Source organism: Mirounga angustirostris, unplaced genomic scaffold (assembly GCF_029215605.1).
Source record: "Mirounga angustirostris isolate CCGP_5_RB_7025 unplaced genomic scaffold, mMirAng1.0.hap1 SCAF_7, whole genome shotgun sequence".
Classification (NCBI taxonomy): Eukaryota; Metazoa; Chordata; class Mammalia; order Carnivora; family Phocidae; genus Mirounga; species Mirounga angustirostris.
In genome coordinates this window covers 84,134,445-84,151,076 of record NW_026991715.1, presented here as the reverse complement: position 1 = coordinate 84,151,076, position 16,632 = coordinate 84,134,445, and the positions used below count along the sequence as shown (strand labels likewise).

General features: G+C 42.0%; 1 protein-coding gene across 4 annotated transcripts in view; it reads left to right on the top strand.

Annotated features, from left to right (window-relative positions):
- EFNA5 (ephrin A5) overlaps window positions 1-16,365 on the top strand; it is a 277,026-nt gene extending 260,661 nt beyond the window's left edge. For 2 of the 4 annotated variants that reach the window (XM_045899641.3, XM_064596452.1), the window contains 3 exons: window positions 6,061-6,126; window positions 6,524-6,604; window positions 11,817-16,365. In XM_045899641.3, coding sequence (XP_045755597.1) covers window positions 6,061-6,126; window positions 6,524-6,604; window positions 11,817-11,938 — 269 coding nt within the window. In that variant the 3' untranslated portion in view covers window positions 11,939-16,365. The remainder of the gene's footprint in view (window positions 1-6,060; window positions 6,127-6,523; window positions 6,605-11,816) is intronic. The other 2 variants (XR_010413177.1, XM_045899649.3) reach the window with 2 other exon arrangements.
- Window positions 16,366-16,632: the final 267 nt, after the last annotated feature.

Genomic DNA, 16,632 nt, shown 5'->3' with positions numbered 1-16,632 from the left:
CCTACCTTTACTGGGTAACCTCTTTTACAAGTGTTACATCTGCGGCTTTGACCTTAACGTGCCAGTGATTTAAGTCTTGAGACACGGCTGGCTCGGAAAGATGAAATATGTGCGCATCTGTAACCAGCTCCTGTAGTTGCTCTTAGGACAGAAGAAACCTGGGGCCAAGAGCAGGTTATTCAAACACGTGAGTTTAAATCTCAAAAGGTAGGGCTGTGAAATGTATTCCATCCTAACTAGTCCTTTTGTTCTTGATATGAAAATTAGGTGTTTTGCTGCTCTGCTTTTTAAGAAAGGGCAGATAGCCAGTTGCAAATTGTGGCTGGGATATTCTTTCCTCACAAGAAGCCTAACGTTTAAGACTTTTTTCTGTAAGTCTGGTAACCATTTTCCAAGAAGCCCATATGGCTTGGGTGAATCTCTATCCTATACCCACCACTTCTTCTGTTTCCCGCCCTCCACCCACATATACAAAATGGATTTTGATTCATTATGTTCTAGAAGACATTTTCAGTAGTACCGTTTCTTGAAACAGGCTTTACTTCTTGAGCATTTATTGTGAAAGGAATATTAATGCTTAAATCTGCCGTCGCCTGTCTAATTTGCATATATCTGTGTTGTGTGTTAAACTACATGAAAACCTACAGAGAAAAGACTAGGCTCTGCTAACAACTAATAGCCTATCTTTTCTTTTGACTTGCACAAATTGAGAAATATTGCCTGTGGCAAACATAATGGAAAACTGCATTTTTAATGCTCCCACACACACTCATTTCTTTAAAAAGAAGAAAGTGGCCGACTACTCTTAAAAATAAAACTTCTCGGGGTACCCAGACTAGACTGGCAGAGGACACTGTAAAGGAGAAGGATTTTGGCTTTTGGAATGAAGATTTGGGGATGAATAAGGTTCGCAGATATGTTGAAGTTGACTAACAGGTATGGTATTGGGCTTAAAAATACGGAGAAAAAAAAAATACAAGGGCATCAACCCCACCTGCTAAGCGTCTGGTTCTTCATGAAGGACGTTTGCTGCCTTGCCTACTTTTGAGTTGCTTGAAATCTCAAAATATTTGTATTTCATGTAATAGCCTGTGGATAAGATAATTGATTCAAGTTTCTCGATACGGAGAGAAGCTTTAACTGATTATTACAGTCCTTTTGTTTCACATGTTTTAAAGCTCCCCTTTATATTCTCTTTCTCCTGTTTGAGGAAGGGCATTCTGTCTTAGGATCTAAGTTTACATTTTCTATCAAAGCTCATTTAAGTTCACCCAGCAACTTGGGAGTTAAAGTGAGACATCGTGATAATTGCACAGAGCCACACAGGTTGGCTGCATTAGCAAAAACAAACTAAGTGGCCTGGGAAGGAAAATGAAAACCCGTTTTCAAGTGCTGGAGTGAAAACAAATACATACATCCTGTAGTATTTCTTCAACAGCAGTTTATAATTACTTCTCTTCAAGGTCTATTTTAAGCAGACTTAGAACAGTAGCTTGAAAAGTAAGCTAGCAAGCGATCCAGTTCTGTAGACATGGCGGCGGAACAAGAAAAGAGCGGCCCCATGGGAACCAGGGCCTGGTGGTCCTTCTGAGAGTACGCCCCAGTGCCTTAGTCTTTAGGTCTCCCTCAAGTCGGCCATGGGAAGCCTTTGATGGCACAGAGGTGTTTTTTATACAGCACTGTATCATTTAGCTGTTGAATTACAAATTACCCCCAAATGTGGGGCTAAGCCATTTAGCATTCACAGTTTCTGCGGGTCAGGGATCCAGGGGTAGTTCAGCTGAGTCCTCTGGGTCTGGGTCTCCCACAAGGTGACAGTCCTTTAAAGGCTAAGCATTCACTTTCTAGTTCACTCACACCAGATTATTAGCCAGTTCAGGTCCGTGGGCACTCTTGGCTGGAAGTTTCCCTCAGTTCCTTGCCACCGGCCCTCTGGGTTGAGATTCTCACACTACAGCACCTTGTTTCATGAGCGAGGGAGGGAGACAGCAGGCGAGCGAGCGCTAGCAAGAAAGAAGTCCCAGTCTTTTGCAACATAATTCTAGAAATGACATCCTCTCACACTGGCTGTATTCTACTCATTAGAAAGAAAAAAACTAGGTCCAGCCCACTCTCAAGTGAGGGTAACCGGAGCCAGGTCAGAAGCTACCTATCAAAAACGTGATGCCGTCATATTCTTGCCACGCCCGACTAATAAGCCTGTAGTGAATGAACTGTGACATGAATATTGTGTATATTTACAATGCTGAATACAGCTTATGGAAGTACTGATTTGGGGGGGCATGGAATGTGGTCCCCTTTATGTATCAAATTGGCTGAAAAGTGCTGAGCTGAGCTTACCTGACCCCGGAAGACCAAGGAAAGAGGTTTTCAGGAATGGCTGGAGTCGGGGTGCCTGTCTGAGGTCATGGAACGGAGTGAAGATAAGCAGCCCTCATGGCTTTATTAGGATGATACCCTAAACACAGAGACCAGAGGGCCCTCAGATTATATTTCATTATGTGTTGTGAGGTTTTGATTGGTACTTTGCGGATCATTAGGGGGAAGGGACCCTGTGGTTGGATTTATAAAGTTGCTATTAAGATCACGGAATGGGAGGTTGTACTTGTGTTAATGGTCCCGTGCCCCTACTGCCAGCTTCTGGACTCCAAATGTACATTTTCAGCAGTAAACTGTGTAAAGGGATATGGATTTGGTTTATGAGACAAATGGTTAAAACAGGAGTTGCATTTCACATTTTAATTTGACAAATTCTGTTAGAAAATCCATGCATGTTTATGGGAAGAGTTCAAGTCTAGGTTTTCTTTACCTGTTGCAGGTTAATACTTCTTTTTGGTTGCTGAAGCTCCATTGTGGGAACTTAGGGAGGAAATGTTTGAATTCTTTTGTCCCAGTTCCTATTGATTGGCTTCTACAGGCTCTGAAGCCTCGATAAAATTCCCTCTGATAGACATGTCTGGGACATCCTCCCCCTCCCGGACCAAGCTAAGTCCATGCAGACCTCAGTTACCGCAGCGATCCCTCATGTGATTCACATTCATGTCCCCAGCTGGGATAAGCACAGCACAAGGACAGGAACCATGTGTCTGACACACCTTTGTACCCCTGGTACCTAACAGGGAAGCCGAGCATAGCAGGAATTTTAAAGCTTTTGAACGGATGGGTGAAGTGGTTAGTAATTATGATCAGTTTTCAAATCTTCCCTGTTAATTTTCTAAGGAAAGTAGCATAACAAGTAATAAAATTTAACTAAGATAGTGTTGGTCATTATAAACTGGTGTGGCTCTATAATTATAGGGATATTACCTACACTCCTGAGACAAGCCAGGCACATTTTCAGTTTTCTACTCCCTCGTGTCCATCTGCAGTTCTTAATTGATCCTGGGAGGATTTTCTTTGTAACCTCACTTGTGTGACTGTTAAATTTTTCAATTCCTCTGTTATTTGCTGATCCTAATGCTTGGTCCACTGCTTTTTGTTTACTTGTGACTGGTAAAGCACTTTTAAGATTACATTAGATCTTCAAATATTACTAATTAATAATCCTAAGTGTTTTGTTCATTTTATAAAGGCATCCTACATTTGTCATCCCAGGGGCCTGGGGTTAAGAAACCTGGAACATAATGTGGAATAAAGCCAGACTCTTACTTTTTAAAATCTTGCATAAAAACTTTTTATGCTTTGTGGTTTGATTTTTGTTTCTTGGTGTGGTAAATGAGGAGCCCAAGTTATACTGCCCTGGCCTGGCCTACCCTCTCAGGTTAGCTGTAGGGGTTAAGAATTGATTTCATGAGCTCAGCCCAGAGGTTGTGGAGTTAACTGATTTAATGTCACCTGCACTGTGTACTCACATTATATGTTTTTATTCTTTGTTCATGAGTTTTTCTAAGGATTAGAGTATAAACAGTATAAAGTGTCAGTCATGTTATAGTTAACAGCTTTTCTGGTGATAGGAGAGGAAGAAGTCATGGAGAAGCGAGATAGGCAAGAGAGGCTTTTATTTTATTTAGGTACATTATATTTTTATGTATGTTTATATTTTATGATCTTAATTTACAGAAGGCTATAACTCAGCCTGGAGCTAAAGCTAACTGTCCATCTCTCAGAGCTGGTGAGGGAACTCTCCTCAGTTTTTCCTAAAGAGAGCTTATCATTTGTTGCTGTTCAGTTATTCCAGTGCGCCCTACACTGATTTTTATGTACTGGACTTACAGAATTTCTGCTACCTATAAATCTGAAAGACCTGTAAAAATTCCCAAGAAGTACCCCCACTTGATGCGGCCGTGAGCCTATTGTATCTTGCAGTGTCTTTGGTACAATCCGTTCCTGCATGGGGCAAATCGAGTTCACGCTCAAGGCTCAGGCTCCTAGGGAGTTCATCTCAGCTCAAAAATCCACAGAATGGCAGTGTAAATATCCATGTGTCACTTTTTCACACCACCTCTTGTGAATAATGAGACATAAACTATCTCAAGAGCCGTGGTTTTCCTAATGAATTGGAGTCACCTATGTGTACTGTGTTTGTGACATGCACATTTGCAGTCGGGGTCCACAGGAAGGACAGCATTTCCTGGATCCAACCACAGAGTGCAAATACTGTGCCCTAAATAACACACTAGTTACTGTAAATGTCAGTAGAGGGGGTTTTCCCGACTTTGATTTAATAAAAGCCTACAGCAAAGCCAGCTGTTAGCACTTCTTAACTGCTGGTCAGAGGGGCGAGGGGGAGGGGCAAAATCCTCTTTTCTGTATACTTTAGTCTTAGAATTAAGAGGTTTCAACAGGTGTTGAATAGCGACACTAGGGGTCCTTTACAGCTTGATATCTTTTAGGTGGTGAATTTATAAATTTCCCAGCACAGGGATCCTGGAGTTACCGGAGGAGATTCATGTAAAATTAGTTTGGAGTTTGCATCTCAAATCCCCTCACCTAAGAAATAAGCATTTTCATTGTCTGGGCTCCCATGAGGAATAGTAGAAGATAAAAATAAAGGAGAGAGAAAGCGTACCAACCGCGGGTCCTGTCTTTGTCACTGCGGGTGTCTCACCAAACTCACTGTAAGCCGTGAGAGTTTTTGTTGTTGTCATCTGCATTTTCTGAAGAAACCACTTGAGGCAAACACAAGGGGGGGAAACTATGCAGCACTCCTTTATCATTTTTGTCCTCTAGAACGCCTTTAGTAAACGGATGAGATCGTTAAGGGTCTTACTGCCCATGGAAATCCCTTTGACATTATGCTATGTGTACTGAGGGGAGATAATCTTTCCAGCGCAGAGAAAGTTTACAGTCTTATTATCTTGAAGAGAAGAAGAAAGTTTCTTCCTCAAATGAATTATAACTTGAAACATGTTATGTTATGTTTTGGTAAGCCCACTTTATTACTTCCATCCTTCTCTGTGGCAAATTTTTTAAAAATAAATGTACCATTGCACCGTAGTGCTTTCTCAGTAGCATATTGTACTTGTAATATAGCATGATGGAAGTTGCTGGGCTCAGTTTAGTCCTATAGAATGCAGAGCCAAGTTCTGAGTAAAACCTCTAATTGAATTACCTGCAAAGCACTGACAGACAGGGTTTCAGGACAGACAAAGCTTTGCTTTCCCCAGCAAAAATAGGTCATGTTTAAGTTGGCCTTGTAACTATTTGTTACTGGTTTTTGCCAGCACTTTCACCTCGGGCCCCTTTTCCTGCAGGAGACCGGGAGTGGCTCTGTGACTGCCGGCCGGAGGGCTCAAGCATTATCTTCTTATTTTCGAGAAAATTGATAACAGATCAAGTTAAATGGAAGAGCCTTTGAAATAAAAATCCCAAGTATTTTTCTGTAGATTATACCAACATTCTTGCATGAGTCTTTACTGAAAAGAAAAGCCAGGGACAGGAAAGTAGCCCTTTCTAGCATTCTTTATCAATCTGAAAAGTATTTTTGTTTTAACTTCTGGGAAAAATTAGAGTATGCTCCTGTAGTTCATGAAAGAATGTCTTGTAGAGCATTTGCATTTGAAAATGAAGAATAATCCGTTGTCGCTCTCTCCTTTCTTTCTCTTTTTGTCTCATCCACAGCCTCTGCAATCCCAGATAATGGCAGAAGGTCCTGTCTAAAGCTCAAAGTCTTTGTGAGACCAACAAGTAAGTTGACTAGAATGAGCTCCAGAAGGTGGCTTCACCGCGCATGCTCTATCGTGTGGTCTGGTTCACCGCGGTACAACTTTTTTTACTGTTAAATCCTGTGTGGTACCTGTTTTGTATATCAGCATCCATGTTTTAGTTTTCATCATATTTTTTCTCATCATTCTTCATGATGCTTTTATTTTGAAGTACACAGCAGTTGCTAACTTGTTGTTTCTTAGACTGTTGTACGTGCACAGCAAATGGGAACAATATTGGCATTTGGATACATGCCATTGATTGTAAAACAATCTCTACATAAATTAAAGGAGACAATAGAGAGAAAGAAAAAAAAGAAATGGGAGTTTAAGGGTGTCTTCACTAACATATTTGGCTGTTATCTCTATTTTTGTTATAGATAGCTGTATGAAAACTATAGGTGTTCATGATCGTGTTTTCGATGTTAACGACAAAGTAGAAAATTCATTAGAACCAGCAGGTTAGTATGCTTAGAGACTCTTCTTTTAACAAATGCATCTCTCTCTGGTGCTTCCGTACTTTTTTTCCTTTCTTCTCCGCATGTTTGCATGTTATAGTTGCTCTGCTTTTGCTCATTGCTAGCGATGCTAATATTACTTATATTCTACCTCATTCCTCCAGTATCTTTGTCTAATGCATGTTAGATAAAATATGACCTTTCTTTTTTTGGACATGGGTTTGATATAATGCAGTATCCTAATATAGAAGCCCCATCAGAATGCTAAAATCTCACTGCTTTTTACCATATCCTCCGAGCATGCTGGTGAATCACTGTGAATATTAATGGCTCTGTTTTCATAGAAGACAGGAAAAAAAAAAAATTCTATTGTTTATGTTTTTATATTATGTCCAGTAATTAAGACTATTGCACAAAATAGCTAACTCAACGTATTTAATTTTCTCTGGCAATTCACATGCATCATTGAACTGATCTAAAGACCTTTAGTACATTTCAGATATTCTTTGTGCTATTGATATCAATAGCAGTTGGTCTGGAGAAGTACAATCATGTTGCCTAACACCACAAATTCACACACGTGTTACTTGCACAAATGAATCAGTAGTCTGTCCAACCAAATGTGATCCTTGACTGCTGAGGCAAAATAAGTATTAAGGAGAAATTTTTTTTTTCTACTCCTACATTCCACACACCCAAACTTTCCCATCACTGAAGAAACCTAAAACCCACACAAGCACTCATTGAAACATTTACACTGTAGTGTACTGTGGGTGAAGTGGCCCTATACTATCCATTTGGTTAGAAATTCAACTAGACACTAGGATAGGAGCTCTCTATCCACTGTGCACTGAGGACCGTGCCTTGATGCCCCTGTATACCTACCTTCCTATGGTTTCCTCTCTTTGCCCTACCTGCTTGAGATCTTGACTGGTTTCCTTACCCAACTCCCGCATCCATCTCAAAGCTTAATGAATTAAAATGATTTCTTCTTCACAGAAAGATGTGAGCCCCCCCCAACCTTATGTGAACAGAGATTTTTTTCTTTCATCTATTTGTAGCAGCACTTCTCTTTTTTATGGCCCTAGTAATTAAAGGGTTGTGAAGTCCACTTTATCTTTTGAGTATTGTTACTAGGACATAGCCAGGGAGCCTTAGGGAAATTTACCCTGAGTAAATGCGGTGCCTCAGGACATACAATAGCTTTCACATTGTAACTGACAGGAAGAGTTAGAAAAACAAGAATGCTTGGGGAAAAAACCTAAGGCAGGCATCTTACCCCAGCACAAATGGGAGGTGTGTAGAATAAAGCTCTGAGAGGCCTTCTTGACTCCCCAGGGATCAGTTAGCTGCTTTAGAAAGTTGCAAGGAATGAGTGCTCACATGGAGATATTTTAATTGAGTCCTGGAAATCTGGAAGCATTACTGGGACTTTTCAAAGTACCAGACTCCTTCCAAAGCTCGAAGACTTGGTCCATCTTAGGGTCTTTGAGTTAGATGGGCTCTCTTCTAAGGCCCACAGAGTCTACACTTGCCCCTTGATAACTGAGACTTGCCCAGGCCTCATCACTAGTAAGAGACTGATCCAGGTTTAATATTCAAATTTCTTGACTCCCATTCCAACATGAATAGAAAAGGAGGATTCTCTTACCATTAGTAGACACGTAGATCTTCATAAAGAGAACTTTATTGGAAATGTTAATAAGTCATGTGTAGAATGACGGACCGAGTTAGGCGTGTTGTAAACCTAAGTTATCCTGAATTACGATTTTTTGATGCAAGTTGTGGTAGAATGTAGGCATATCTTTCCAATAATCTTTTTTCCAGGTAAACTCCATTGCCTATCAAGAAAGCAAGAGGCTGTTTAGAAACAACAGATTGCATGTTTTTCTTGGTCATCAAGAGATACACTGAGGACTATTCTGACACTAGGAAAATTACCTTTGAATTCAACTAATGATAAGATGCAAGATATTAAGATGCATTCGTACGTGAGCATATGTCACTGTCTTTGGGAAATAGGCTCTTTTTCCCTGAGCATTTAAAATCCTTGATGGCTCCCCAATCTATGCACATAGAACTGATGGAAGTTTGCAGAAGTCTGATGGAATGTGGTGTGTGTGTGTGTGTGTGTGTGTTGGGGAGTGGAAATGCAGGTGCACATGCATGGGTACGCAGGCAGGAAAAGCTCCTCCAGTCAGTCAAGACTATATTTACAGGCTTTCTTGTGAGCATCTTCGCTAAAAAAGTAAGACGAGGTTGAGCTACCATCCCTGGCTGTAGGAATGCAGTAATTTGTCCTGTTCCTCACAAAATTCAGTCAGACGTGTGGCTTTACACCCACCGCTGTGTTGGATGGTGGAGTATAGACCTAGACTTTAAAAATCCGGAAAGCCTGAAAGGATTCCACTGCATGTTCTCGGCAATGTGTACTAACTCACCTGTCTTTGGAATGTATTTGTCTTTTTTGTTTGCTTGCACACTCTGCCTGCCAGTTTCCTATCATCAGGGATACAGGATGATCTCAGGGCAGACATATGCCACAGAATATGCTCCAAAATATTGCTAGTGTTCTCTCAATTAACCATTGAAACCCTCAGACTGTGGAATCCTGGAGGCAGGAGGCAAGACTTGATTTGGTTTCTGAGGAGGAATATTTTCTTCCTTCAAGCCACATTTACCATCATGAGTCTTAGGAAGTCTCTGATGGTTAGATATAATTTCCACTGGGTGAGATTTTGCTTATGAATTCTTCCTTAGGATTCTGAAATTGCTCAGATTTACCCAAATGACAGCTAGTTTCTCATTTTGCTTCTCAGGGGCCGTAGAATCTTCCAACATTGAGGCCCTGTTAGAATTGAAGGATGCTTTGTAGAATCCTGAGCCAGGACCAGCATGTTACAGAGAGCAGAGAAGAACTGTATGGCCCTAGTGGGACAGATTTCCCCCTTTGAGGGTAAAATGACACTTACCGGCTGGTTGCTTAGAAGAGGGTTACTCTGAAAAATCATCCATGATTAGAAGACTGAAAAGTACACGTAACCTCATGCTTCACTTGTATGAAAAACGAAAGCTTTCCTCCTCTCCGTGTCCCACAAGGTCATTCACCCTGTCTTGTGCTGCCTGGAGCAATGGTTAGCCCTTGCTGAGCATCCTGAAAGGATAGGGAGGCATCTCGCCCTCCAGTTCACACTGACTACCTACTTAGGACTGGAATAACTTTTATCAGTACACATCTAGACTTTACAAGGAAGAGGATTGGGTAATTTGGTAGTAAAAATAAGATGGAGAAGAACCCAAGAGCTGATGTAATTTCAGGTGTATAAATGGCATTTCAAAATGAAATCTGGAAGGAAGCCTCAGGGTTTATGGTTTTTACAAATTAAACCCAAAGCACTCTATTATTCTGACTGACAACATATTGATGCTCTTAAGGTGATCTGGATTTTAATTTCAGGGCTTTTCAGGGCATTTCTATCTAATTCCTGTTACCTCCAGATCGAATACATTTGCCAGGCTGAAGAACAGAGAGAAGCGACCACAAGTAGTTGGCACCACGGGGGTGGGGTGGGGGGTGCTTTATAGTTTTTCCTCTGCATTCCTTTAACTTTGCATTCTTGCTCCCTAACCTTCTCTCTAGTCTTTTAAGCCAGTCGCCACCCCACACAGGTTTGCTCAGGTCCAGGGGAAGGGAGCAAATCAGACACAGGAATGCAGCAGCTACTACAGGAGGACAGGCAAAGAGCACTCCAGGGCAGAAGCCTTAACATGGAGCAGATAGATTGCTTAGCTCATACTGGGAATGGATGTGATGAACAGAGATAGCCTACCTGCGCATATCCGAAGCAGGGGCCAGCCCGTGCACCTGCAAAGTGGCCACTTTCGGACAAAGGATAGGGAGTGTGACGATACATAGTGAAAAAGAAAGCATCCTTATTGTGACATGTGGTGTGAAGATATAAATGAGTTTGAACTCAATGGTCCATTAAGGGGTTCTAAGTGGGTCATGTAGGGATACTTAGGGATTATCCTTTGAGGTCTACAGAATTGAGAAACCTCACTAGAGTCTCACTTGTCTCCACTCTCTGATTGACCGTTGAGTGAATATAAGATGACAGTCTCCTGAGCTTTTACAGGAAGGTCCCCTGATGCTGAAATAAAACTCTACCACTGAACCCCACCCTGGGCCCCAAGAACATGTGGTTCAGAGAACATGTAGTCTGAAAGCACAAGTTAAGCCCGGAGGAAGGAAGAAGACGGGCAACACGAGCAAAGCATGGCTCATAGGCAAGACGCCCATCTATCTTTGGGTACTAATTGCTGCAGAGTTCCTGTTTCAAAGTTAAGCCTGTTAATCATGCAGATCAGGAAGGCTATCCAAAGTCAGAGGCAGCCTGGTAGAACACTTTATAGCTAAATAAAAGAAGCTTACCTCCCTTAATCCCTTTTATTTAGAGGAAAATTTGCATCCACGCTGATAATTGATGTGCCAAGCTTCAGCCTGATAAAAATAAAAATAGTTAAGTTCAAGTAATTTAATCCTGGGGATACAGGGTTTGGAATGGAAATAGCACCATCATTGATTCCCAATTGTAGGCAAAGTAGTGGGCACCACTTACTGAGGTCTAGTGGGCATTACGTATAGTTAATTGAAAATGCCGTTCTGGCAAAAAAATAAATAAATGCGGTTTTGGCCTTTAATTTTTCTTAATTGAAAATTCATGTAGGTAACCAACCACCAAACATTCAACACTAATCCCGTGAAACAGGTGCAAAGAGAAAAACGGGCAGCCCCATTCTGATCAACCACTAACATGACAATGTAACTACACACACACACACCCCCACCAACATGTCACTTGCTTCTCCGTGGCATCTTGGGTTGAAAAGGGACCTTCAGACATCTCGGCTTTGTGCAAGGTGTGTTTGCTAGCAAACCAAAGTAGTAAACACATACCAAAGGTTACAGTCTGGGTACAATTTTTCCCCTCACTTTTTAAGGAACGTAATAATATTGCTGAAAAAGTCCAATTTTCTCTGCTTGTCCTTTGTTTGCTGTAAATACTGAGTGATTATGCAGACATGAAAGTCAATGGTGGCACAAGGTTCATTACCCTACTTTGCAGAGGGTGGCGAGGTCTGTTAACAGCAGGCTGCTGCGAGAGTTATTAAGGATGTGAAATCTCATTGGAATGTGTGCTTTCTCTTTGAACAGATGACACCGTACATGAGTCAGCCGAGCCATCCCGCGGTGAGAACGCGGCACAAACACCAAGGATACCCAGCCGCCTTTTGGCAATCCTACTGTTCCTCCTGGCGATGCTTTTGACGTTATAGCACAGTCTCCTCCCGTCACCTGTCACAGAAAGCATCAGGGTCTTGGAACACCGGAGATCCACCTAACTGCTCATCCTAAGAAGGGACTTGTTATTGGTTTTTTGGCAGATGTCAGATTTTTTGTTTTCTTTCTTTCAGCCTGAATTCTAAGCAACAACTTGGGGCCAGGAGGGCTCAAGTAGCTGCTGCTCCCCTGCCCTACCCCCCGCCCCCAGCCCTTGCCTTCTCTCATCCCTTCCAAATTGAATGGACTCCAGATGAAAATGCCCAATTGTCCATAGTGACACCAGTGGTCGTCAGCGCCTGTGCATTCTCCTCTAAGAGCCCACCTCCGTTAGCGTACTGTGACAGTGGTCTATGGACAAGGAGGAACGGTGGCAGATGTGGCTAGTGATGGCAAGGCCCAGGGGGGGTTTTCCTCTCCCATACAATATTTATGCCTTCTCATTCAGGACTGTAAGATGATCGTGCGGGGCATCATGTCACCATGTCAAGTCCAGAGGGGAGGTAGTAAGGACAGATATAATATTACACCCTTTCCTCTAGGAGTACATAAATGAACAGGCTTCCAAAAGGTTGAGACACTGGTTTGTTTTGTTTTGTTTTTTGGTTCTTGGGGGTTTTTTTGTTTTTTTTTGTTTTTTGCTTTTGTTTTTTGGGGTTATTTTTTTACGATGACTGTCTTAAAGCACTCTTGACAGCAAAACTTGTGCTCCACGAAAGCAGCCTTTTTTTCTAGAAAGCAGGTCGGGTGCGGGAATGCTAGCTAGCACAGAGCAAGGGTGAAAACAGAGAAAACTAGGTTTGGTGGGGGTGTGTACGTGTGAGTGCCTCTAATTTTTTTGGTGACTGGACAATGCACACCAGATTTTTTTTCCCTTGGAATACAGATCACCATGGTGCTACAATAATTTTTTTTAAAAAGAAACTCAAAGAGGCATTTTTATGAATAAAGTGACCTTCCCCAAGGCTGACAAGCCAGGGTTGATGAGTGTATAATGGAATAGCTCTGGATGCTCCTCTGGGGGACGATAGGTACCAAGGAAAGGAGGTCAGTGGCCAGAGGAGATGTGATTTGGCTTTGCTGGAGCGCCAGTGCGTGCTGTGGCCTTTCCCCGACTCCCACCCTAGTACCCACGTTTCGCTCCACACTCCACATCTACAGGGGCTCGGACACACAGCCCTGTCACCAGGAGAGTCAGTCAGCACTACTTGGGAGGGCTAAAGGGAAATTTGGAATAAAAATTCCAAAGTTTGGAATAAAAAATTCAAGTGTTGATTTTATATTCTTTCCCTTTCTGACACAGCCTGAAGCGTAGGGGGAACATGTGTTTATCTGTGGGAGATAAACAAGATGGAGTCCCAAAGACTTTAACAAAATATTTTTTTAAAAATCCACTAGAATAGAAAATACATTATTTAGATATACTTTATGCTGAGAGTGAGTATATATGCTTGTCCTATTTAAACTTGTGAGAAAAAAAGTGGTATCCCTTGATACATTTAGAAATATAGGGGGCTATCTTGTTTCATTGTCGGGGTGGGGCAGAAGGAGAATAAACGCAAGACGACCCTGTTTGAGGAATCTTAGCATGGCCAACAAGGGCCATTTCCAGTTGATTACCAGGAAATACAAGCCTTGGGGGTTACTTAACTACTGGTGAGGCTGTCACCAACTTTGAACTCCAAAAGCCTAGACAGGGAAAAGTGTCAGACCAATGGAAAAGAAATCTAGCCTTTTTACTATTGCACGACATGTCAGTAGGAACCATGCCTTTCAGAACAGAGCAAAAAGTAAATGCAGTGATTATGTAACTTACGAAAAATTGGAAGCGTTCCAGCAAAATAAGGCTTTTTAAAAATAGGTATATTTGTTTTTTTAAAATGTCTATATGAAAAAAAGAGAGGGGTCATATTATGCACAGACTTCGTGAATGGGAATTTGCTACGAATTGTGAGTAGTTCTGAATTAGAAAAATGTGTGTGAATGAAAGGCAGCTTGTAAAGGTACTTGCACCCTGGAGAGTTGTACACATGTTGGCATGTAATCTGGGCTTACCTGATCCATTTGGAATGGACGTTACTGCTGGGTCTCTTTGCACTTGGAGCCCCGGGGGTGGGGTCGCCAGCCTCACAGACACAATCAGTGCTGCTTCCCCAGACATCAGGAACTCCTCTGGAGTGACCGAGTCTTGTCACAGAAGGCAGCCACCATTTCACTGGAACAGAAGTTCACAGCATTGGATTCTTTTTTCCTTTAACTCTTTATATGCTCAGTACTCTCAGTAATATCCAGTAATACTTCTTTTTATTAATAGTTACAGGCTTGTTGGTCCAGTGGGATTTGAGTGGGGGTGGGGGGAGGATACCTGCTAAAATGGATCAACAGAACCAAAATAATACTGCATGTTCTATAACCACAAGGAAATCGAATGATCCTGTAAAGATTCCAGTTAGTCATAACTACATTAGCAGTGCTAATTTCATTTTAGAAATGGTGACTTCTGTGGTTTTGCTAGCATTCGTCTCTAACAAATGATAAAATAATTACTCATGGCCCTCTCTGCCACTGTCTTTCATTTTTCACAGTGAAATTAGACCCCTTTACTTCATTATGCCACTACAAATTAAGTTTGGGGAAAAAAAAAAAAGGCAAGACTATCCACACCAGTAGACAGTATGCTTCTCTACCGTTAAGTGATGGAATTGTAGGTAATGTTGGCCACAGAGTTTCCAAGACAATGATTGGTATCAGAGAGTTTTCTTCTTGTCCAGAAAGTGCTGGTGGCCTTTTATGGTGGTGGTAACAACCCTCCGGGGGCTTAGGAGAATGTCGATGCAATTTTGTAGCAGCTTTTAATTAAACAACAACAACAACAACAACTCAAAGTCTGAAGGGCAGCCTTAGCTGCCTCTCAGCCCCAGTAAGTCAAACCCCAGCGACGTTTGCCCCTGGTTGCCAAGGGCTTTGCAACATGAAGCAGGGAAATAAGGATCTGTCTGTTTAGTGGATACCGTGTATCCTTTAATAGACCAGGTAACAGTTCGTGTTAGTTTAGACTATTGTTTTGTACTGTACTTTCTTGGGTGGCAGAGGAAAGAAAAGTAAAACGTTAAAAAGAAAAAAAAAAAAAAACTGCGTTCTTTAATTCTGTATTATTAGCGACCTCTGTTGTATATAGTGTTTGATAATAAAGTATTGATTTGATTCTTATGTCTTTTGTAAGTGAGAACAATAATCTTTCAGGATACAAAACATGCATTGAGGTTTTGAAACATCCACTGTATACGTAGCTGAGAAGAGTCACAAATGGCTAAGACACTGCTCCATACAGGACTCATGTGCAGTCATCGCCCTCCCAGTCTTAAGACTCCACCATCTTGGGACCCGGAACAACATGGCTTTTTTGATCCATATCTTATCCTCAGTGTTTTCAAGGTCTGATGTTGGAGCCCTGTGGTGTTTTTTCTCCCCCGGCATGTTGGCTTAAAAAGGCTTAGGGAATCTGGTGACAGTTCTGTACTTCGGCTTGGTTTTCTGTTTGTGGTGGTTTTCATAGACGGTTTCATTTTTCCCTCAGGACGAGCTGCCGGTATCAAACGCAGCCCAAGCATGGGAAAGGTTTCAAGCCAGTCCATTTAGGCAGGTTAAATGGGGGCTGTTGCCCTCTGCCATTGTGAGAGGAAGAGTCGTACAGTACCTGTGGGTTTTCAGGGACTTTGTTTTTCTCTGGTGCCTTAGCAACGGCAGCAGCCATTTTTAGGAGTTTACCCCAAATTAATTAAACCATTTAAACCCCCTCCATTCATTGCTCTCAGAGCTGCGGTCAGTCGTTTCTCTTTTGAAAACCACCTCCACCAACACCCCCGTTTGCCTACCACCAGCCCCCCTTTTATTTCTTACGTTTATTTATTTTAGTTTTTTGTCTTCTTGCCTTCCTCCCACGTTTTACTTTCCTTCAGAACCGTGAATGGGCAGGTCTGGCTCTGGTTTGGCATCGCTGAGTTCTTCCCATGCATTTGCCCAAGAGCTGCTCGGATGTGAGACGAATCCCCCCGCAGTGGGCTTGCTCCCATTGTCTGTACAGGCTAATAGATGCTGGCATGTTGGAGGTTACCCGTGAGTCCAAATCCGCTTTCCATGCTTACTCTTGACACCCCATCGAAGCCACTCATCGTGTGTGCGTCTGGGTGCGAAGTCCAGCTCCGTGTGGTCCTGTGTGTGCTGTACTGCCCTGCTTTGCAGTTCCTTTGCACTTACTCATCGAGTGCTGTTTTGAAATGCCGACATTATATCAACGTAAAAAAAAAAAAAATGTAAAAAAAAAAACAACCCCACACAAACCAACCCATACAATCTGTATTTGTATATACACGTGTCCGTACAAGTATACCTAAATAAAAATTAAAGATTTTCATCATTTTAATTGGAGCCCTCCTTCTACTTCTTTGTTCCTTGAATGACGCCTTTATTTCAGGGGCTACTTACACTCTGCTGATTTTTCCAAATCTTTGTGGCTAGAGAAGATAATACGTTACGTACAAGAGAAGGCCTGAGACAAACTCAAAGAATGCAGGGTTAGAAAATGGCCCGGTATCTAGGCACATGCCAGTTATTCTGATGAGAAAATGGTGAAATTCAAGCCATGTCTTTGTATTTGAGCCTTAAAATAGGCACTATGGCAAGCCCTGCA